This window comes from Capsicum annuum, chromosome 7 (genome assembly GCF_002878395.1).
Source record: "Capsicum annuum cultivar UCD-10X-F1 chromosome 7, UCD10Xv1.1, whole genome shotgun sequence".
NCBI lineage: Eukaryota > Viridiplantae > Streptophyta > Magnoliopsida > Solanales > Solanaceae > Capsicum > Capsicum annuum.
In genome coordinates, this window is record NC_061117.1 from 193,762,591 (window position 1) to 193,786,240 (window position 23,650).

The window sequence follows — 23,650 nt, forward strand, 5'->3', positions numbered from 1 at the left end:
AAAAACCTCCAATTTGAATTTGGATGGGAGAAGAAACAACCTCTAATTTGAATTTGTATGGGAGAAGAAAATAATCATCCTACAACTCTATAAAAGGATGTAGGTTCCCACTTTTTTTAGTATCAATCTTGGGGTTTCCAAGACATCAATAATATTGAGGTAATTTCTTTCCTTCCTACTTTTCTCTTGTTTTCGTCACTTTTCTCAGCACAACATGTTAGTAGTAGAAAATTCATATCTAATTGTAGAAATATCGAAATCATGAACCGTTTGATATTCCAGAAATTAGACATCGAAATCTACAATATATCCAAAATGCAGCATTAAACGCCTTCAATATAATAATTGATAATTTTTTTGAAGTTAGCCCTGAATTTTATCATGCTGAAAATTTTAGATCTGTATGTCTTTACTAAAGATTCCATATCTCAAAGTAGGAGCGATGAAATCATGAACCGCTTAATTTTCTTGAAACTAGACTCAAAAACATATAATATAGGCACAATTTATAATTTAATACCTTCAAAATTATCCTAGATAATTTTTTTGAAGTTGCCTCTGGATGCTGATATGTTTTCAATTTCAAGTTTTTGTGGCTTCAGGAGACAAATTATATCTAGGCGTGGAAACGTTGAAATTGTGAGTGTCCTTTTCCGTTGGAAAGATAACTCTAATATTTACAAAACTTTTGGTAGGCAAGCAAATTCAAAGGTGTAATTTGATCCATCTTTGCTGATCGAGATACTCGCATATTTAGGTGAGAATTCTTTCTTTTCGCTCTCATTCCCCTTTTTTCTTTGTATATTTTTTTTATATTTGTAGGGTTAAAGCAAATAACAATATGCAAGCATTAATGTAAGATGGTGGACGTCGGCTTAAGGTGCAAGGGTTTAACTTTGTCTTTGTCATCTCAAGACCCGACCAATTTTTCTTGAAGACGGTGGTCGTCGGCTTAAGGTTCGAGGGTTTAATTTGCCTTTGTTACCTCAAGACCCAACCAATTTTTCTTGAAGACGGTGGTCGTCGGCTTAAGGTGCGAGGCTTCGTCACCTTAAGACCCGACCAATTTTGATTAAAGACGGTGGACGTCAGCTTAAGGTACGAGGCTTCGTCACCTCAAGACCCGACCAATTTTTCTTAAAGATGGTAGACGTCGGCTTAAGGTGAGAGGCTTTGTCACCTCAAGACCCGACCAATTTTGCTTGAAGATGCAATGGTTTTCTTTTAGTATGGGCCGTTTCAATGTTCAACTTAAGGTGTAAAGGGGCAAATCTTGCCCGCCTTAAGGCGTGAAAATTTTAAGATTCTTTTAATGATAAACCCGTGAGAGGCCAGCTTAAGGTGAAAAGGAACAAATTTTATCCACCTTAAGGTATAGAAATTTTGAGATCTTTTTAAGGATAAACTCGTAAGAGGCCAACTTAATGTGTAAAGGGACAAATTTTGTCCACCTTAAGGCATGAAAATTTTGAGATCCTTTTAAGAATAAGCCCGTAAGAAGCCAGTTTAAGGTGTAAAGGGACAAATTTTGTCCACCTTAAGGCATGAGAATTTTGAGATCCTTTTAAGGATAAACCCGTAAGAGACCAGCTTAAGGTACAAAGGGACAAATTTTGTCCACCTTAAGGCATGAGAATTTTGAGATCCTTTTAAGGATAAACCCGTAAGAGACCAGCTTAAGGTACAAAGGGACAAATTTTGTCCACCTTAAGGCATGGAAATTTTGAGATACTTTTAAGGATAAACCTGTAAGAGGCCAGCTTAAGGTACAAAGGGACAAATTTTGTTCACCTTAAGGCATGGACAAATTTGAAATCCTTTAAGGATAAACCCGTAAGAGGCCAGCTTAAGCTGCAAAGGGACAAATTTTGTCCATCTTACGACATCAAAATTTTGAGATCCCTTTAAGGATAAACCTGTAAGAGGCCAGCTTAAGGTACAAAGGGACAAATTTTGTCTACCTTAAGGCATGGAAATGTTGGAGGCCTTGATTTGAAGACTTGGAAATTTTATCAACTTTCACTCCTAAATTTGGCGTTTTGAGTGATTAACTTCCAAATTCGGGAATTTATGTGAATGAAACTTATATTTCATTGGAGTTTGCCCCCCATTGAGCCGCCAATACTTGGAGTGAGTCCAAAATTTAATTAGAATGCTTTTATACTTGGTACCCATATGGTAGATACTCCAGGAACATATTTTTTTTGACACTCATGCAACTGAACTCAGAATGAAATTCCAAGCGCCTACGTACCTCAGTAAAGAGGATCAAGTCACAACGTAGTTCTGGGGTGAGTGTTTTTTTTTCATCCTAACCTTTGCCTAGGCCCCCTCTTTTGAGGTTTTCAACCTAGCGGATTTCTTTTTTTTTTTCAGCCGTACACAGTTTATACTCTTGCAGGCCAGGAGTGGACATGCAGTTATACTCATGCCTTAAGAAGTGTCATCTTGTTTCAAGGATAGTACTTCTTCAAGAACATTGCATTGATAGGGCCAATTTTCACGTCAGCTGCATCAACAAGCTTGTAAGCACCATTTGAATATGCCTCTTGTACGACATATGGTCCATCCCACTTTGGGGTGAATTTCCCTCAGACTTCGAAGAAGTAATAATAGGCCTTCTCACTGCAAGAACTTGATCTCCAACTTGGAAGTCTCTTTTGTTGAAAGAACGAGATAGATGGGCTTGGTAACATTTAAGATTTTCTTGAGCCTCCATCCTCTTCTCATCAAGAGTTTCTAACTCCACAAGACGCAACTTAGCATTTTCATCATTGGTGAGCGCTTCTTGAATAGCCAGTCTCAAAGAAGGTATTTGATGCTCAAGTGACAGGATTGCTTCAACTCCAAAAGCAAGTGAGTATGAGGTTGCTTGTGTTGGTGTGCGGTAGGTCATTCTATATACCCATAGAGCTTCTTTAATTCGTTCATTCCAGTCTCGCTTGGACTTGGAGACTACTTTCTTCAATAGATTGCATAAAGTCTTATTAAATGCTTCAGCTAAACCATTTGCCGCAGCATGGTACATTGAAGATTTGCGATGCTTGAAGCCAAAGAGATCACAAATCTTATTCATCAATTTATTATCGAATGGTTTGTTATTGTCGATTATTATATATTGAGAGATTCCAAAGCGATAGATGATATTCACTCGAATGAAATTCGCAACATTCTCCTTCTTTACTTATTTGAGAGCAATAGCTTCGACCCATTTTGAGAAGTAATCTGTTGCGGCCAAGATGTATAAGTGTCCACCAGAAGATTTAGGTAGTGGACCAATAACAACTATTCCCCAAGCATTGAATGGCCAAGATACTACAGTTGGGTGTAGTACTTTAGGAGGTTGATGAATGAAATTCGCATGGAATTGTAAAGCTTTGCATCTTCTAGCATAGTCCAAGCAATATTTCACCATCGTTGACCAATAGTATCCCATCCTTTTAATGTGAAAATAGAGCCTCGGTCCAGACTGATGCGATCCACAAACTCCCGAGTGTGCTTCTTACAAAGCTTGAATTGCTTCTTCCTTTCCCAAACACCGTAAGAGTACTCATTCAAATGATCTTCTGTACAGTGTGTCTTTGTAGTAAAGAAAGCGAGTTGCACGACGACGAATGTCAGTCCTTCTCCTTGGATCTTCTGGAAGTATCCCATAACAGAAATAGTCAATGATAGGTTGTTACCAATCTTTCTTTACAGCTTTGGACATGAAAATGAGGTATTCAACCTTATTTTCTATATCCTCATTTGACGGCAGTACTACTCATTCTTGGCGGATAGTAACTCATGTCTGAGTCAGGGTTGAGGCCAAGGTAGCTAGGGCATCAGCTTGCTTATTTTCTCATCTTGGCACATGTTGGAGGGTTACTTCTCCAAAACACCTGATTAACTTCTGTGCATAATCATGACATAGTTGTAGTTCAGGATTTCTGACTTCATAGCTTTTCAAAAGCTGCTTGATCACTAATTGGGAGTCACCAAAGACTTGTAATTGCAGTTGCTTCATGTCAACTACCATCTCAAGTCCAAGTATTAATCCCTAATATTCAGCAACAGTATTAGAGCCAAGTTTTATTAGGGTAAAAGAGTATGGGATGACCTCTTCTTGTGGAGTGACGAACACCACACCGGAACCAGCTCTATCTCGATGTGTGGCACCATCAAAGTATATCTTCCACGGGGGTTTGGCTTCAATAACCATTGCATCTTCATCAGGAAGTTCATCGCTCAGTTTTCAATCATCAGGTATCGGGTGATCTGCCAAGAAGTCAGCCAATACTTATCCCTTTACGACCTTTTAGGGAACATACACAATCTCAAACTATTGAAATTGAAGGTACCATCTTGCAAGTCGGTCGCTAAGGACTAGTTTTGACGTTACAAACTTGATGGGATTCGGCCTAGACACAAAAAGAACAACATTAGCCTGAAAGTAGTGCTTCATCTTTTAAATTGAAAAGGCCAATGCCAAACATAACTTTTCTATTGGAGAATAATTTAGCTCATTTGGTGTCATCATTCTGCTCAGATAGTAAAGAGAGTTTTCTTTGCATTCGCTATTTTTTTAAGCCAGTAGTGCTACGACTGACCTCTCTTGTGCCGTGATGTAGAGTATCAACGGCTTCCCAGGTATGGGTATAGCAAGAACTGGTGGTTATGATTTGATACTCTCAAAGACATTACTACAAGCTTGGTCTCATTCAAAGGGAGTGTCCTTTTTCATGAGACGACTAAATGGTTGACTTTTTCCTGCCAGGTTTGAGATGAACCTCCTTAAATATGCTAACCTTCATTGAAGGCTTTTAACTCGTGAATGTTTCGAAGCTTGGGCATCTTCAAAATTGCATCGACCTTGCTTGGTTAATTTCAATTCCTCGTGGTCGCAAAATGAAGCCAAGAAACTTTTCAGAAGTAACTCCAAAGGCACACTTTAATGGATTCATCCTAAGTTGATATTTTTGAAGTAACTTGAACACCATTCTTAGTCCTTTTAAGTGGTCATCTCTCTTTCTTGACTTCACCACTAGATCATCCACGTAACATTCAACATTTTTATAGAGCAGGCCATCGAAGATGTTCTGCATAGCCCTTTGATAAGTGGTACCAGCGTTCTTTAAATCAAAAGGCATTACCTTGTAGCAATAAATATCTTTGGGCGTGCGAAATGCAGTGAGTTCTTCATCTTTTGGTGCCATGAGGATTTGATTTTAGTAGGATGAACCATCCATGAAGGACATTGCCTCATAAATAGTGGTGGCATCAATCATTAACTCTGTCATGGGGATTAGAAAGTCATCCTTAGGGCAGACATTATTGAGATCCCGAAAGTTAGCACAAACTTGAATTTGGCCATTCTTCTTCCATACTGGAACAATACTTGAAATCCATGTGGGATATTTAACTTCGCGAATAAATCCAACTTCAATGAGTTTGTTAACTTCATTCTCAATCAATAGAACCAACTCTGGCCTAAAGCGCCTTTGGGCTTGCTTAATAGGACGAGCCATATTCCTAACCGTCAACTGATGGACTGCTACTTTTGGATATAAGCCAGGAATTTCTTTATAACTCCAAGCTAAGACATACATATATTCTTTGATTATGTCCATATAAGTGATTTCTTCCTCTACTTCTAGAAATGCACTCAGGTAAGTTGGTCTTGGGTCTTCATTGGTTCCAAGATTAACTTTATTCAAGGGATCTATTGTGGCCTTTACTCATTCTTCAAGTTGCGATAGAGCATCTCCAGCATCTTCCTCCTCTTGAGGATCATCATCATTGATGAATATGTGGTAACACCAGAAAGTATCTTCCATCACTTCATCAACCTTCATTCAGGATGAGATATCTTTCTCATTCTATGTCGTAACATGATATGAGGAGCCAATACTTTCTTTATCTTTCTCATGTTCCTTAGTATAAACCACAGTATGAGCCTTTGCTTTTAACACCTCGTTGCATAAAACCACCAGTTCTGTCTGCCGCCTCATTCTAGAAGGAAACAAACTTTGGAAATCCTTCTGTATTTTAAGTGAAGAGTGCATCATGCTTTGATGACTTCTTTTATGCTGGTTTATTTTTATTTAGAGGTCCTAACCTATCGAACATAGAATTTTTTGTAGTTGATTCTCCAATTCGGTAAAAAATAGAAGGCCTTTTGTTGGATGCAGTAGACTCTTCTTCTACAATGATGTAGTTACTAACTGCCCTTCTTATGGAGATGCAAATTGGAGGTGGCTATGTGTATCCTAGGCCTTCACATGTCTGCCTGGTTATACCTTTTGACAGAAGTTTTCCCAACCTTAATAGCTCATTAAGATTATATCCAGCCTTTATAAATACCTTGTATGCATTTGGGTCAAAGCCGCTTTCGTACGCTTTGTAGGGAGTGTCATATCTTATGGTAGATTTTGAGCCACAGACTCTCCAAGTAGTCTTGATTATGGATTTATTGTGTCAATCCTCCTTACAGGTAAAGTTAGCCCCTTTAGAACATTATCTTAAGCATCCGATAGGTGATCTTTCTCTTTTTTTACCTTTGGCATGTAGCGAAGAACGAGAGTTACCTTTTTTTTGTAGGTGCAACGCTTTCTTTATTCAAAGTGAAGAGGGGCTTCTTGGTGGCAACTTTTTCGACAGTCACCGCAACCTTTTTAGATGCAAGATCATCACACTTGATCTTGGTGACATCTTCAACCCTTTTCTCATTCACATCATAATTCTTTAAGTAGAATTTTGCATCGGTAAAGTATGACTCAGCTTCAGTGAATGATTTGTCATCGGCAACTATCTTTCTTTCTACTTTGTCTTTGAAGTACTTCAAGCATTGATAGTAGGAGGATGAGATAATTTTGTTCTCATGTACCCAATGCCTACCAAGTAATATATTGTATGAAGTTTTGACATCAATGCATTTGATTGAAAATCATCCATACAAATTCCCAACTTGACAGCTCCCATGGCCTTTTGGCCCCCTTGGTTGAAGCCTTGGATCATTATACGGCTTTTATCCAGTTTGTCGGTAGCGATTCCCAGTTCCATCATTGTACGAATAGGTAGGATGTTAACTCCGAACCTCTCATCAATCAAGATTCTCTTTATACTTTTTCCTAGAACTTGACCTACCATGTACAAGGGACGATTGTATAGGTTCCTCCAAGCAAAAGGTCGCTATTTGTAAATATGATTTTTGTATCACATACATGTGCCTCTTGGATAAGTGGCTCCGTAGGCTTTTCAGAAGATGGAAGAACCTCCACAGGTGGGTTTTCACCTTTTGCCCCCTCTTTGGCAGTTTTAAAACAAGATGCCTCAAGGTTGACTTGAGCAGTCTTTGCAAGAAACCAACTTGGTAATAATTCTTCCAAAGTTATTGAACATTGAGGTTTTTGGTGGTGAAGCTCCGTCACCCTTATCTTCTTTGAAAGTTCAACCAATTTATGTTTCCTTAGTTTCTTCACCATTCTCCTTCTGATTGGCTACTCAACGAATCCTTTTGCAGACTCATCTTTTTGTGTCTGAGCTTGGTCACCAAAGTCTAACCTTCATCATTGCCATCATCAACTGAAGACCTATCAGGCTCTAATATTTTCTTTTTATGCTCTTCAACACATATTTATACTAGGTCGAGCGAGCCAAAAGTGATAAAGATTTGATGAAAATTGTCCATCTCATAGTCGAAGAAAATTTTTTTCTCACTTGCCAGTTGCATGACTTTGTCTTTAAAGACAAAGCACTTTTCGAGAGGGTGACTCATAAGCCTACGATATTTTCAATAATTAGGGTCATTGGTCTTTTCAGCTTCGTTAGGACGCTTCATCTCTGGGAGTTCAATGAGCTTATGCTCAAGGAGTTTGTAAAAAATTTTGGCAACATCCGAATCAAGGAAGTGATATTCCTTTTCTTGCATCTCCTTTAAAGTTTTCTGATTTGGACATGTCCAGAAGTCGTCTTCACATTTTGCTTCTTTCTCACCCTCGTGGTGACCTTCACAGAAGACACATCAATATTCATAGATTTTTTATTGTTATTTTTGGGGACAAATTTGCCCCATCTTTTAGGTTCCTGCTTATCATTTCCCCTTTGAGGGTCATGGATAGGCGATGCACCCTTTCCAGCAGAAGATATGCTCAACTCTATATTGTGAGCACGGGTAGCTAACTCTTCAAAGGATTTAGGCTTAATGCCTTGCAAGATGTAGAGAAGCTCCCAATGCATTCCTTGGACGCACATCACTATTGCAGAAGCTTCATTGAGCCAATCTTTACAGTTTAGGCTAGCATTTCTCCATCGATTGATGAAGTCAATGATTGATTCATCAATTTCTGTTTCCTTAGTTTCTTCACCATTCTCCTTCTGATTGGCTACTCGAACGAATCTTTTTGCAGACTCATCTTCTTGCGTCTGCGCCTGGTCACCAAAGTCCAACCTTCATCATCGCCATCGTCAACTGAAGACCTATCAGGCTCTAATATTTTTTTTTATGCTCTTCAACACATATTTATACTAGGTCGAGCGAGCCAAAAGTGATAGAGATTTGATGAAAATTGTCCATTTCATAGTCTAAGAAAATCTTTTTCTCACTTGACAGTTGCATGACTTTGTCTTTAAAGACAAAACACTTTTCGAGAGGGTGACTCATAAGCCTATGAAATTTTCAATAATTAGGGTCATTGGTCTTTTCAGTTTCGTTAGGCCGCTTCATCTCTGGGAGTTCAATAAGCTTATGCTCAAGGAGTTCGTAAAAAAATTTGGCAACATCCGAATCAAGGAAGGGATATTCCTTTTCTTGCATCTCCTTTAAAGTTTTCTGATTTGGACATGTCCAGAAGTCGTTTTCATATTTTGCTTCTTTCTCACCCTCGTGGTGACCTTCACAGAAGACACATCAATATTCATAGATTTTTTATTGTTATTTTTGGGGACAAATTTGCCCCATCTTTTAGGTTCCTGTTTATCATTTCCCCTTTGAGGGTCATGGATAGGCGATGCACTCTTTCCAGCAGAAGATATACTCAACTCTATATCGTGAGTACGGGTAGCTAATTCTTCAAAGGATTTAGGCTTAATGCCTTGCAAGATATAGAGAAGCTCCCAATGCATTCCTTGGACGCACATCACTATTGCAGAAGCTTCATTGAGCCTATCTTTACAGTTTAGGCTAGCATTTCTCCATTGATTGATGAAGTCAATTATTGGTTCGTCCTTTCTTTGCCACGTATTTGTGAGCTCTACCATGCTCACTGTACGCCTTGTGCTATAAAAATAATTTAGGAACTCGTGCTCCAATTGCTCTCAACTATCAATGGAGTTAGGCTCCAGGTCTGTATACCAATCAAAGATGTTTCCCTTTAGGGAACGAACAAACAAGATAGTCATCGAAAGTTCCAGCATTATTACATGTCTCAACAAAGTATACGACATGCTATTTTGGGTTTTCTTTGCCTTTAAATTGTTGAAATTTAGGGGGTTAATAGCTGACAGGCATTTTGAGGTTATCTATCCTCCCAGTGTTGGGCTTGGCATACGCAAGGAAAGACTTGGTGACAACATCATACTTGTCTTTGAGGGTTTCTTCAATGAATTTCTTCAATTGCTCAATCGGGATCATTCCCTCAGAAGAAACTTGCACCCTTTTAGCTGGTGGTGTTTATTTCACAGGATGTTCTGTCTCATGAACCTCTGGAGATTTTCTAGGTGCATGGTTAGAGTCTCCGTCTATGAGACCTTCCACCCTATCCACTATCTTATTAATCCGAGCATCTTGATTCTAAACATATTTGGTTAGGCTCTCAATTGCCTTTGTCAGATTCGCAAACTGCTCCTCCATAGACGAGGCATCAGTCCCTATTGCTTGCATGATCATTGGAGATGACAGAGATTAACATGGATTATCGCATAAGTTGGTCTTCGAAGTGCTCAACTTATGCGATGTGAGTAGAGATAACACATTTATTGAACGACCATCGCTCTTTGCGCCAGAGTATTTGGAACCAGAATGCTCAAGTAGAGCTAGAGTCCTCTTAAGAAATTCCTCCACATTGCTTCCTCCTTTCGAAGAACTTGCATTGGACTTCGTTCCTTTTGGGCTTGAAGATCCAAAAACTGGAGTTGGCGCGGACGACACTAGATATGTTTGTTGTCCTATCAAGCCTGCTTGCTCCTTGTGACATCTCCCAAGCTTTCGAAAGTAACACCAAAAAATTTTTCTACTTCAGCAGAGAACTTTGAATCAGCAACCTTGGAAGCAGTTGATTGAGAGTTGACCTTCTTAGAAATTATTTTGTTGTTCTTAAACTTTGAAGTATGAAAAGTTGAGATGAGAGGTAGAGATTGTCCCACTTGACGTGCCAGAATTTATTGGACAATAAAATTCTCGAGACCGAAAAATAAATAATTCGAGACAGAAAATATTGCAACAATCAATTTATTGATTTCAATATGTGAGTGTTACAATCTCTATGAATTCTCTGATTTGCCTTTTCAAATATAAATTCAAGGGTTTAAAGCTTGATCTTAAATTTGAACTTGATTTGTTGATTTGAGGGTCTTGATCTTGACTTGTGCTTAAATTCAAGGGGTCCACAAATTTTAAATGTCTACAACTGCTAACTCAATGGCATTATTTGCAGATTTGGGAATGGCATGAAGATTACTTTTCTCATCAAAACACACCATTTTGCTATGTCAAGTGCACGAGCACCATCTTCCCAAACGACCCATTTGCTTTAAGGTTAAAATGATAGATCTGCAAAAGGGAAAAGACGACTTCAGCTAGGATAACTTTTGAGAAAAAGGGTACAAAGAACGATATTTTGGTAAACAAACATCTTTTCATAAAAATTATATAAACATATATTATTTTTAATACATCAAACCAAACACTGTATAAGAAATAACGTCTGCATAACTAATACCAACATTACTAATGCTTACATTCATAATGCAGACATCATTAATACACCTTATTCAACATTATTCTTATACACTCTACCAAATGACTCCTTAGGGATTGTTTGGTAGAGTGTATTGGGAAGCTAAGCTAATGCATGCATTAGTTTAATGTGTACAATTAATATTTTGTTTGGTATATTTTTCACCCTATGTATAACAAATGCTTGTATATTTAAGTGTGTATTATTAATACCTCAAAATTTATGGTATTAACAATGTAATGGATTCAATGCATGCATTAACATGATTAACGACGTTATTACCCCTCAAAAAATTTTCCGCATCCATTTCAACATATATATGGAGGGTATTGTAAAAAGAAATTGTTTTAAAATTGTGTAATTCATGTTATTTTCAATACATCAAATCAAACACTGCATAAAAAAAATACAAGCATAACTAATACAAGCATAATTAACACAAACATTACTAATACAAACATTAATACTACGTTATATTTACATTATTCTTATACCCTCTACTAAACGACTTTTTAAACTAAACACTTGAAGAGTTTGTAAATAAATATTTGGTCTAGTCAGTTTTTAGATGTGTTTCTCAAACTAATACGTGATAATTTAAGTGTGTTTCTTAAATTAAAGATATAGTTTAGGGGTGTTTTTCAAACCTCCGTTAATTTAGGTGTGAAACTAAAAAAAAGATAGCGCAGATTATTTTTAATACTTTACTTTTTCGTTCCTTTTAATTATCTTTTTTAGTATCCTCTAAAGTTTTGGAATTTACAGTTGGTGAGTGTGAACTGTGAACTTGTAATTTTAATTTATTTTTTGGTCAATTTTCTTTTAAGTTCTAGTAGGTACTAATATAGTATCATTTTACTGTTTTGCAATTATCATTATTTTCAGTCATCTTGGTACTATTATTATGAAATTTAAAAGAACAATTTACAGTATACTTTGTTGTGTGGCTACTTTAGTCTTTACTTCATGTTTGGGAAGAAAAAGATATAGTAAATCAAACCCTTAGCTTTATAAGGCGGAGAGGTCATTTTAAAAAAATCATAAGACACCATATACTTTCACTATGTGACCACAATATAAAAGTTTGCGGATTCGAATTGTAGCGACTGCGGTTCTCCTGGGTTCCAAAAAAAAAAAGTTGGGGATTCTGAAATTTCTCTATCATCATACAGATAAGCACCATAAAAAATGAGATGGATGAAAAAATGTTCATGAATGAATGACAGATGTGTGCCTCCTAGTTTTATAAATGACAAACGCACCTTATTGATTTTTTTCTTCTTTTCATTTTTTTGGTTTCCTAAGTGGTATCAGTGGCAGGTTTGCAGCATATACAACATTTTATACAACAAAGCTAACAAAGCAAGAATTGCTCGAATGGTGCTATGGAAGGGCAAAATCAGCACCATTTGGATCTGTATTAACATCTTCCACTAGATACATATACGAAGTAATCACTGCAAGTCTGCCATGAGAAGTCCCATTTCCCCAAATACGACATGTCATATCGAAGGTCCTTCCTCGCGTTCCTTATGAGTAACATTTTTGGCTTGACAAGTCACTATTACTCTTCTCATCTATGTCGACAGAAAGACAATAGCAAACTCTACTGCAAGCCACTGGTTTGAGTCCGAATGTATAACCGTGTCCGACCAAACATGTAATGAGGAAAATCTTTCTCCTCTACCTCATGCCAAGGATTGTTTGAGAAGGACAAACTTTTCAGCCTCCTTAGTACGACCAACATGATGTAGAAGGTTAATGATGCTAGTATAATGGTCTTCGGATGCCTTTATCTTATATTTTTGTGTCATCATAGTGAAGAATTGACAACCCTCGTCAGCAAATCCAGCTTTCTCACAAATAGAAAAAACAACTTTAAAAGTAAAATGGTTCGGGTTAAAGCCCTTCGATATCATCTGCTTAAACTCGTTTATTGCTTCTCTGCATTGCCCACTTAATCCATAAGCCTCAATGATAGCAGTCCATGTTAGAGATCCTTTGACAGGTATTGCAGAGAAGGAAAACCTTGATTTATCAATTGCACCACAACCCCCATACATCTTCACAAGTTCTGCAGAAACAAATGGTACAAATGATATATCTTTCTTCAGAATCTGGCCGTGTATTTCTCTCCCAAGTTTCAAAAGCCTTAATTTGCCACAAACACTTAAAATTCTTCCCATTGCTACAGAGTCTGCTCGGTGCTTCGACAACTGCATTGACCGGAAAATACCAAGTGCCTCCTCAAGACACCCAGAATCAATATATGAATCCATCATGGCTGTCCACGATATAACATTCCTATTCTCCATTCCATCAAAAACTTTAGACGAATATTGAAGCAAACCACACTTTGAGTACATCATCATTAGGCACGTACTTACAGATGCATTAGGCAAAAAACCATTTTTCACTGCATAAGCATGAATCTCTTTCCCTTGCTTTAACACTTTCAGTTTCCCACAAACAGGGAGAATGGTGGCAACGGTTACAAGATCAGGCTTAAACCCTTCTTGTTGCATCCATACAATTGATCTCAAAGCCTGATCAAGTCTCCCATTTAAAATGTAACCCGAGATAAGAGCAGTCCAAGAAATCGCATTCCTCTCTTTTGAACCATAAAACACCTTTCTTCCTGATAAAATATCTCCACATTTGGAATACATATCAACTAAACCAGATTGAATGAACAACTGCTTCGAGTATTCCTTTGTCTTGATCACATAAGCATGTACCTCCTTGCCAAGTTTTCTTTCCTGTACTTCTCCAATAACTGGAAGGATAGTAGTTAGAATAACAGAATTTACCTCTATTCCCTCCTTTATCATCAATCTCGTATACTCCAACACCTCTCTTTGCAACTTATTATGAGCAAAACCAGCTATCATCACACCCCACGTAACTACATCCCTCTCCTCAACCTCCTCAAACACGCGATAAGCCAGCCTAACCTTCCCACACTTAAAATACATATCCATCAAGCTAGTCCTAACTATATCACTTCCTAAAAAACCATTCTTGATCAACATCCCATGCGTTTTTAACCCTTGGAAAAGCGCACTAGCCCCCGCGAAACTCTTAATCAAACAAGAAAAACTATACACATTCACATCCACCCCTAATCCCCTCATATCTGAAAACGTACCCAAAACATCTTTATACTTTCTCCCACCCAACACCACATTTCCCCTAAGCAACGCGTTCCACGGGTACACACTTCTCACAGGCATTTTATCAAACATCTTCTTCGCATCCTCGATCGACCCACACGCCGCGTACATATTAACAACCTTAGTTTGAATAAACTCATTATCCCCAAGTCCATTAATCAGTATATGTGTATGCACAACTTTCGCGGAACTTAAGCATTTCATACGAACACAAGCAGCTATAAGGAAAGAAAATGTGGTCGGGTTTACTGGAATTCCACGATGGTCTAAGTAATCAAGAATGGTAAGTGCTTCTTTAAGTTTGTTTTGGTGAGCGAATTTTTGAATGTCTTTGTAAATGGCATGTGGGTTTTTTGTATGGACTGATAATAAGTTGGGTAAGATGTTGTGTTTTGGGTATTTTTGTGGTTGTTTAATGTGGTGGGAGAAATTGAGCTTGTGTCCATGATGATGTTCTTGGGTATTTTGAGGATGTTTTTTAAGGTTTGTTTTTGAGGGAAGAGGAATAAGGTTGCAGCTGATCATTGATTCAGTTGAGAATTCAGTTGGTGGTTTCAGTTTTTTTGAGATGTGGTGGGACTTTTGAAGTGAGGATGAGTTTTTGGCTTAGGGTGTGTTTGGTATGAACGAAAATGTTGTCACGAAAAATATTTTTAAGAAATTGTTTTTCATGAAAGACATTTTTTATAAAATGTTTCTTGAAAAATAAATGAATTTCTTACCTATTTTCAAGTGTTTGGAAAGTAAATATTAATAAGTTATCTAGCAAATAAGCAAAATATCATAGATTCGGAACGGGATGGGGAATGGGGTTAGGGTGGTGGCGAAATGGGACGGTCAAGTTGGTGGAGGTTGGGGATAGGGGGACTTGGGTGGGTAAGGAAACAATAAACTTGAATGTGATTTATGCAACTTGTTTTTTCTACTTTCATGAGAGATAAAAAAAATAGAAATGTTAACTTAGCTCATAAAAAAATGAAGAATATTTAATTAAGTTTTTACAACCCAAAATTGCACATAAGAAGAAAAGAACGTAACCTCATTAATTTAAATATCTCAATATAAAGGGTCATAATTAGTTAAGTTTTTAAGTGCATAACTAAAGTAGTACATAATTAAATTTCTTCCGATACACATAAGAGTTTGTTGTTGGGAAAAAATGGACTATTTTTCCTGTCCCTTCCGGATCGCTTTCAAGCAGAAAATAACAGAGAAATTAAAGAGAATAATAACACAAAGATTTAACATGAAAAAATAATAGAGAAATTAAAGAGAATAACAACACAAAGATTTAACATGAAAAACTTCCCAATTGGAGAAATATCACGGGCCTCCCAGAAAAATATTTACTATATGAAAATTATTACACCATACAATACACAATATTTTTCTCACACACCCTCACTTCCTAAAATACTATTCTCAAAGAAAGAATTATCTCTAAACCTCTTTAATTGTAAACAAGGAAAGGAATATTTTTGTGTGTACTAATAATGAAGGAGGTGGAGTTTATTTATAACTCTCAACCTCCTCCCAACCAAAGTAAATTTCCGATGTGGGATTTTCTTTCTTCAAAACAAATTTCAACAAATCTCCACCTTTTGAAGAGAAGAAAATGCAATCCGTTGGCCCTTTATAGTTGTCCAGCTACACATAACAAAATCAGTTCTCCACCTGACTCTAAACTCGGCCAATCATATGTAACTGCAACTTCCACATTGTCTGCTACTGACAATCATAATTCTAAATTCAAGAATTATCATACCCCCACCATAAAGAGTACATCCATTCAGATTGAAAAACCAATCTAAGAATTTTCACTTGAAATCACTTCCTAATTTCAAGAATTTCATTTTCGGCACATGTTGAAAAAACTGCTAATAACTTATGGTGCTCTCTTGTTGATTTCTTGAGAGTTCATTAGCCATCGACATCCTTTCCACCACACACCTTTCATCACTTATCAATCAATGTCCGTGTGCAAACTTGTGGACCAGCTACCAATTAAACATCCTCTTCCATGGCAATTCTAAAGGTAGCATTCATGCCATAAGGATTTTCATCTTTCTTACAAAGAAATATCATCTCTCTGTTCTAGGGAGACAACATTTTCTTTGGAGCTTCCAGCCGAACTAGCTCCATTATTTGGACATTTATTCTTAACATGTCCTGGTTGACCACAATTCCAGCAGATGACCTTCTTCTTTTGCTTTCATTTTTCTTTAACAACAAAAGCTGAATCTTCTAGAGATTTTTTTATCTCCATTCTTCAATCTTTTTTCCTCAGAAATCAATTTTCTTGTCACTTCTGAGAAATTCACAGTTTTCTTCCCATACATTAAAATGGGTTGCATGTGCTTGTAGGAAGATGGAAGAGACCAGATGAGTCGAAGTGCCTTTTCTTCCTCATCAATTTTCACTCCAATAGATTCCAATTCAGAAACAATCCCATTCAAGACACTCAGATGATTAGAAATAGTTGTACCTTCATCCACTTGCAATTTATGAAATTGCTCCTTCAAATATAACCTATTTGAAATACTTTTGATTTGATACAATTCTTCAAGTTTCTCCCACAACTCCTTTGTTGTAAACAATCCAATCACATTAACAAGAACACTTTTAGCTAAACACAATCGAATTTGACTTGCCCCTTTCATGTCTAGCTCTTCCCATTCTTCATCACTAATTCTGGATTTTTTTGAGTCTTTACTGCTTTCAGATTTTTCCGAATCCTTATCACCTTTTCCGCCAGTTGGTCTCTCTTTCAATGCCTTGTGTAATCCAGATTAGGTTAACACATCCTTGACTTGCACTTGCCACAAGCCAAAATTAATTCTCCCATCAAATTTCTCAATCTCAAATTTTATCCCCATTTTTTTTATCAGTACTAATAAATTGACAATAGTAATGTAAAGTGCCCACTAAATCAGTTATCAGTACTAATAAATGGACAATAGTAATGTAAAGTACCCACTAAATTAGTTACCAGGAAAAAGAGGTGGATCACAAGGGATACACTTAAGTACCAAGTCTTTCCTTAGCCAGAACCTCTTTAGATTGTACTTATTCCCACTATTACCAAGTGTACAAGTACCCCAAAGTAACTCCACCAAAATAGCAAACTCCACCAGAATCAGACTCCACTTGCTACTCCATCGGGACGAAACTTCTGCTTGAGAACAATAATTCTAATTCAGAAATTTTTTCTGATGTGGAAGATCAGACAAAGCTGCAACCACAGAGCATACTAAAATTTCAAAAGAATTATTCCACACCGAAAGCTTTGATACTACTTGTTGGAAAAAAGTGAACTATTTTTCTCGCCTCTTCCAGACCGTTTTCAAGCAGAAAATAACAGAGAAATTAAAGAGAATAACAACACAAAGATTTAACGTGGAAAACTCCCCAATTGGAGAAAAACCACGAGCCTCCCAGAAAAATATACACAATATTTTTCTCACACACCCTCACTTCCTAAAATACTATTCTCAAAGAGAACTCCAAGAGAATTATCTCTAAACCTCTTTAATAGTAAACAAGGAAAAGAATATTTTTGTGTGTACTAATAATGAAGGAGGTGGAGTTTATTTATAACTCTCAACCTTCTCCCAACCAAAGTAAATTTTCGATGTGGAATTTTCTTTCTTCAAAACAAACTTCAATATTTGCCCCCTAAACTATACGACTAAAGTCGTACCGATAATATGGACACTGAAGAGGACCCATCAACAACCTGTTGAGGTTGTCATGGTGAAATATGTGATTGCAAAGAAGAACTCGTAAAGCTTTATCTCCTAAAATTCGACCGTACATAAACTAGACATGAAAAGTCTCCACATCTCTCTTTCCAAAATAGGATCAACAAAAATGTGTTGACAATGACACTTGGTTGATTATTTGGCTCCACAGGAACTGCACGTGGAGGAGCCTTTTATGCATCCGACACCTATAGAGGAGCATAGTCGTTTGCTTCTAGGTGATAACGACCGAAACAAATACAAACACAAATCAAGAAAAAAAATACATCTACATCATTATAATCGTAATATAACTTTGGTGGTGTCTTTACATGCTATGCCCAGTAGTTGAGTCTACAAACTTTCTGCCTTAATGTGATGTGGCAAGCTACACCTCAATATAAGAATGAGATAAAAAATAAAATTAATTATTGAATTACATGGAATTCATTTAGTTTGTGTCTTAGATTTGGGATATGTCTATTATTTTTTTGATAAATGGTAAAAAGAGGTATAGGACTAAACGATGGTATATGCATGCAAGTCAAGTTGGAGAATTAAAATAGAAACACATTTTCCTCCTCAAATTTTCAACATTTGATATCAAATAGTATGTCATATAGAATACGTGTGTGACACACAAGATGCACACATGACGTACGAGATGCACGTGTGGTGTATAATATTGATGGTGTTGTATAGCAAGAAAGTGAATTTGCATTCTACTAAACACGAATTTTTTGTGCTTATATATTCTACCAATTCATTGATCATATTCTTTGTAATGCATGTCCGGATCAGGACACCCCTTCCGCCCAGATTTGGGACCATTCCCGGACCAGGCAGTCCCCGCCCTGTGCCCGGACTAGGACCTCTCCACCATGAACCTGGACCACGCCCGGACAAGGACGCCTCCACCCCTGCCCGAATCCAGGACCATGCTCGTATCAGGACCCCCCTCCGCCCTTAACCCCGTCTTCGCTTCCCGCCCATATTTGGGACCACACCCGGACCAGGACGCCCCCACCTTCCACCCATATTCAAGACCACACACAGATCAGGATCCCCCCGCCCCCCACCCGTATTCGAGACCACGCCCAAACCAGGACGCCCCCACCCCTCGTTGGTATCCGGGACCACGACCAGACCAGAACGTCTCTGCTCCCCGCTTTTATCCGAAATCACACCCAGACCAGTAAACCTCTCTCTCCCACTCCCCTCCTCACCCTGCTTGAATTCGGGATTATGCCCGGATCAGGATCAAATCCCCGCTAGGAGACGGGACCACGCCCGAACCAGGAGCCCCCTCCCCCGCCCACAGGACCATGCCCAGACCAGGATAATCCCCCTGAATTCTAGACTACTCTCGGACCAGGACCACCCTTCCTCCTTGGATCCGGGACCACGCTCGGACCAGGACCACCCTTCCTCCTTGGATCCGAGACCACGCTCGGACCAGGACCCATATGACCCCATCCAGACTAGAACCCCCCATCTACCTAGACTAGGAATCCCCCGTCGGACCAAGACGCCCCTACCCCCTTCCGAATCAAGGGACACGCCCGAATCAGGAATATACCACCGAACCCCGCCCGAATGAGAAAGCCCTCGTCCCCGTCCCCGTCTGGAGCCAAGACCACGCCTGGACCAAGACCTCCCTACTTTCCCTGCCCTCGCCGAATTCGGGACTACGCCCAGACTAGGACACTTCCCGCCTAGAATCGGGACCACGCTTGGACCAAGACCCCTCCCCCCTCACCCCTCCCCCAGCCCCCCCCCCGCCCCCCCCCCCCCCCCCCCCCGGGACCCGAGACCACGCCCATATCCAACACTCCTCACCCCCAGCCTGGACCCGAGGCCATGCCCGACCACAGGACCATAAATTCTATTATTGAAAGCAACTAAATTGGAAGATATTAAATCCATACTTAAGAAGGAGTACTCACCGTTATTGACACCCCCAATGATTGCTCACAACGATATTCCATCCAGATTTAGCCATCTTGAAAGTAAGATTCTTGACGTACTATTAAATTAAACCAGAGTAAAGCAAAAACTTGACACCGAAAGCATATAACCACAAATAATCATATATAGAGCTCAACCAATACCGGTATACAGTAAAAATGAATAAGAGAATAAAAATAATTACATAAGAGAAGGAAAAAGAATAATAACTCAAGGAAACAAAGAACTATTATAGTACACAAAAAAGTTCTCCACGAGAGTAAGAGACAAAAGTATCAAAAAACTCAATATGTCGAAGGAATACAAAATTAGTGGATGCATAACTAGAAAGGCAACACCATTGTTGTAGGTTAACACGGTTAGAATTAAACTATTAATTATGATGAATCCCATACATACATATGAAACGGGTTCAAATGGAGCAAAATGGATAGTGAGGATTCATGTAGCTGACCTAAACTAGCTTGGGCCTGAGACTTAGCTTTATTATCGTTGTAATTGAAAAAGAAAAGCAGCCTATTTCTCTTAGCAAGTAGAGACGAGGTACGACTAAGGAAAGGTCAGAAGCTAAGTCATTATGAACCTAGGATATACTAAGATTTATAATTGCTTCATAAGAACCTAAACAAAACTACAACTATGAAATCAAAGTCTAAATAGAAAGGGGAATCCACCCAGTTTCTTGTTCGATGCTCCTTTTAAGTAGGTCCAGCTTGTAGTCCACCAAACCTTATCCTTGTCTATGAATAACTAAACTGAGGAGTATAAATGGAATAATATTGATATCGGGGAATCCTAAAGTTACAAGGTTTTAATCAGCAGAACTTCTCGACGTCCAAGTTTATTAGATAGAAGTGTAGACAAGAAGTCACATAAACAATTCAAAGATTGGACAATAAGACCAGTCAGAATATTAAAATGTAACATTTTGCAAAGAAGGAAACGAGATGCAAGTACATAGTAACAAGCAAGGGTATAGTCAACACAACATCTTTTGTGATACCAGGCACATTATCACATCACAAACAAAAGAACAATATGTTTGAAAGGGCATATTTTTGGTGCAGAATCATTTTCAAATGGCAAGTTTTAGTTTCAAGAAACAAATTGAATAGTCGAACATTAAGTGCGTGAAATTAGATTTCAATTTTCAACAATTGAAACAAAACGACATGCAAAAATGGTCGAATGTTTTCAAAAAGACTCATCAAGTTTTGGATAGAAAGTTTAATTAGCCAATTTTGCCAAACTACAACATTCAAAGAGAATGAACTACATAGAAGGAAAAAAAAAAACAGATAACCAAAAAAAGGAAGGGCGGCCGTAAGAATATGAATTACAGAGAAGCCACGAAAAAGAATAACCACTTCCTACTATAGCTATCCATTAAGAGACAAACTCCAGTTTGTGGGCATGGCCGCTGATAATCACGGTTTTTCTTGAAAAAGAATATGAATCGTATTCTCATTCTAGAGTCCCCAAGAGGTCCTTTAAGGTTTGCAACTTATACAAAATTAAATTAAAACTGGTTTTTCAACAGGCAATATATAATGACAGGATTGAAGATACAGAATGTAGACAACAAATACAATGTTAAAGAAGGGTTAATTTTTAGGACTGAAGTAATATTGAAGATAACACAATTAACCATCACAGAACCCTACTGTGACTTAAAAATATAGTTTGATGACTTAAAATGGAGTACAGTATACTGAAAACAGTCTTTATAGGTAAATGAAATAAATATTTAAGCATGGCAATTACTTTAAAAATAACCATAGCTTCCTAGGATTGACGAATACAGAACGTAGGACAACAAATACTTTCATTTATAATAAACTTCCGCAGGCAAATACAAGTTACTAAATAAATAAGAAATACACAAACGTATTCATCTATCATTAAACTTGGAAGAAAACAGGAAAATAAAAATAATAATAAAAGGGTTATGTAATTAGGGGTGGCTCTAGGGTAAAACTAGTAAATCATATGCAGGTCCCAAAATTTTGAGGTTCAAAAATTTTAATAGTCAATTTTATGATTTCAACTTCACTTGGAATAATAATGAAGATTGTGAAATACGTCTAAAAAATAATAAAGAAAGAAAAAAACATTCTAATTTTAACTAGAAATATTTTAAAACTTTGAATTAAACAACTCAAACTTCATATTAATAAATAAAGTTCTAACAACAATATACAAGTTAATGTATTGCAAATAAATGTATAACATTTTATTCACTAGAATTAATCCTTACTTTTATTAATAATCATATTAATATGTGAAGTTAAATGTTATGTATCTTTTAAAAAATACTACACAAAAACTAACTAATATGCAAGAAAAAAAAAAAACTTTAAATTATTACAGTATTACTTTTCTATGTATGTGTATATATTTAAGGTTTTTTATTAAAATTTGGCCTCCACTAATTTTATTAAGACGTTCCTAGATGTAAAGCATGACTTTTTTTTCCCAATTCATACTAAAAGAAAAGATTAACAATCTAAAGTCAATAAGTTTTTGTTGTAGGTGATTATTGAGTGTAAAACCAATATTTCATTTCTATTGAAAATAACTCTTATATCATTATCAAAATTAGTATTTTTTTAAAAAAATAAAAATAATTGTTGATTAGCTAGATAGATAGATAAAGAGGAAGCATTAATTCACGTTTAGTAAAACGTAAGAAATCAAAAACTAGTGAAGCAAGCATAATCCTAAAAACAATAAGAAACGAATAAAATTAACGCATGAATTTGCATAAATCCAAGTACTGAATATAGTTGCAAACCAATAAAAAATAAATAGGGTATGAAATACTAACCATTACAAATCAACCAACAAGATTTTGTAAAATAACAATGAAATCTCAGATGTGTAATGAAGTAATTATGATTGAAAAGAAAAAGGGATAGGTACCTCTTGATTAAACAGTTGTTGAATTCCTCAACCACTCCTAGAAATTACCCTATGGCAATGAATTTTTTGGTGATGGTTAAAGCATTGGCATAAATAATTGTTCTATTAGCTTTAATTTAACACTATAACCGTCGTATTTGATATTAAGCGTTGCAATAGATATATAAAACAAGCTATAACAACACTTATTTTTTCCCCTCCATTTTCACAAAATATTTTCTTAAGTCTCCAAAACATAAACATTTTAATAAAACGTTTTTCCCAAAACTTAAGCTTAAACCGACTCTTAAATCCCTAAATCACTAAATTTTTCGTTATCACACTTCTTCTCTAAACACTTCTCTTCTTTAAATCACACTTCTTCGCCAAAACACTTCTTTAAATCGACAGATCAAGACCCTTTGAGACAACAATTTGAGATGGTTCTTTAATGTAGTAAGTTCATCAGGTAACAGTTCTGGAAAAGAAACAACAATTTCAGCTTCTTTATTTGGCCAAACTCAGCTGGAATTTCTCCTAATCATTTGTCAGTTTCTTTTGCCCTAATCGTTAAAGGTAAATCTTTAAAAGATTGTCCTAATCGCTAAAGGTTCTATGGAAGGGGATTTACGTAACTCTGTGGGAGATTGGCCGACGAATTTTGAAGATTTTGCCGTAATTCTTTGCGATTTTTGGGGATTTTGTTGTAGCTGTAACTAAATGACGCTTATTGTATCAGTAAGTACTCACCCTATTCCTTTTTCTTCTTTCAAAAGAGCCTGTGGTAGTTGGTCGAATTAGATGTTACTGATATTTGGGGATTTTGCTATAGATGTTACTGATTTTTGGGGATTTTTCTGTAGATGTTACTATTTTAGGGATTTTGTTGTGGATGTTACTGATTTTGGGGATTTTGCTGTGGATGTTACTATTT

General features: G+C 37.1%; 1 protein-coding gene across 1 annotated transcript; it reads right to left on the reverse strand.

Annotated features, from left to right (window-relative positions):
• Positions 1–12,146: 12,146 nt before the first annotated feature.
• On the reverse strand, positions 12,147–15,127 carry LOC107876742 (pentatricopeptide repeat-containing protein At1g71460, chloroplastic). Its single transcript, XM_047415324.1, has one exon. It carries the CDS (start codon positions 14,630–14,632, stop codon positions 12,623–12,625), a length of 2,010 nt encoding a protein of 669 aa, XP_047271280.1. The 5' UTR covers positions 14,633–15,127; the 3' UTR covers positions 12,147–12,622.
• Between the last annotated feature and the right edge of the window lie 8,523 nt (positions 15,128–23,650).

What these genes read in the sequence shown, in the direction of transcription:
- LOC107876742 (XM_047415324.1), bottom strand. Translation starts at nt 14,632, where the DNA reads ATGATCAGCTGCAACCTTATTCCTCTTCCCTCAAAAACAAACCTTAAA.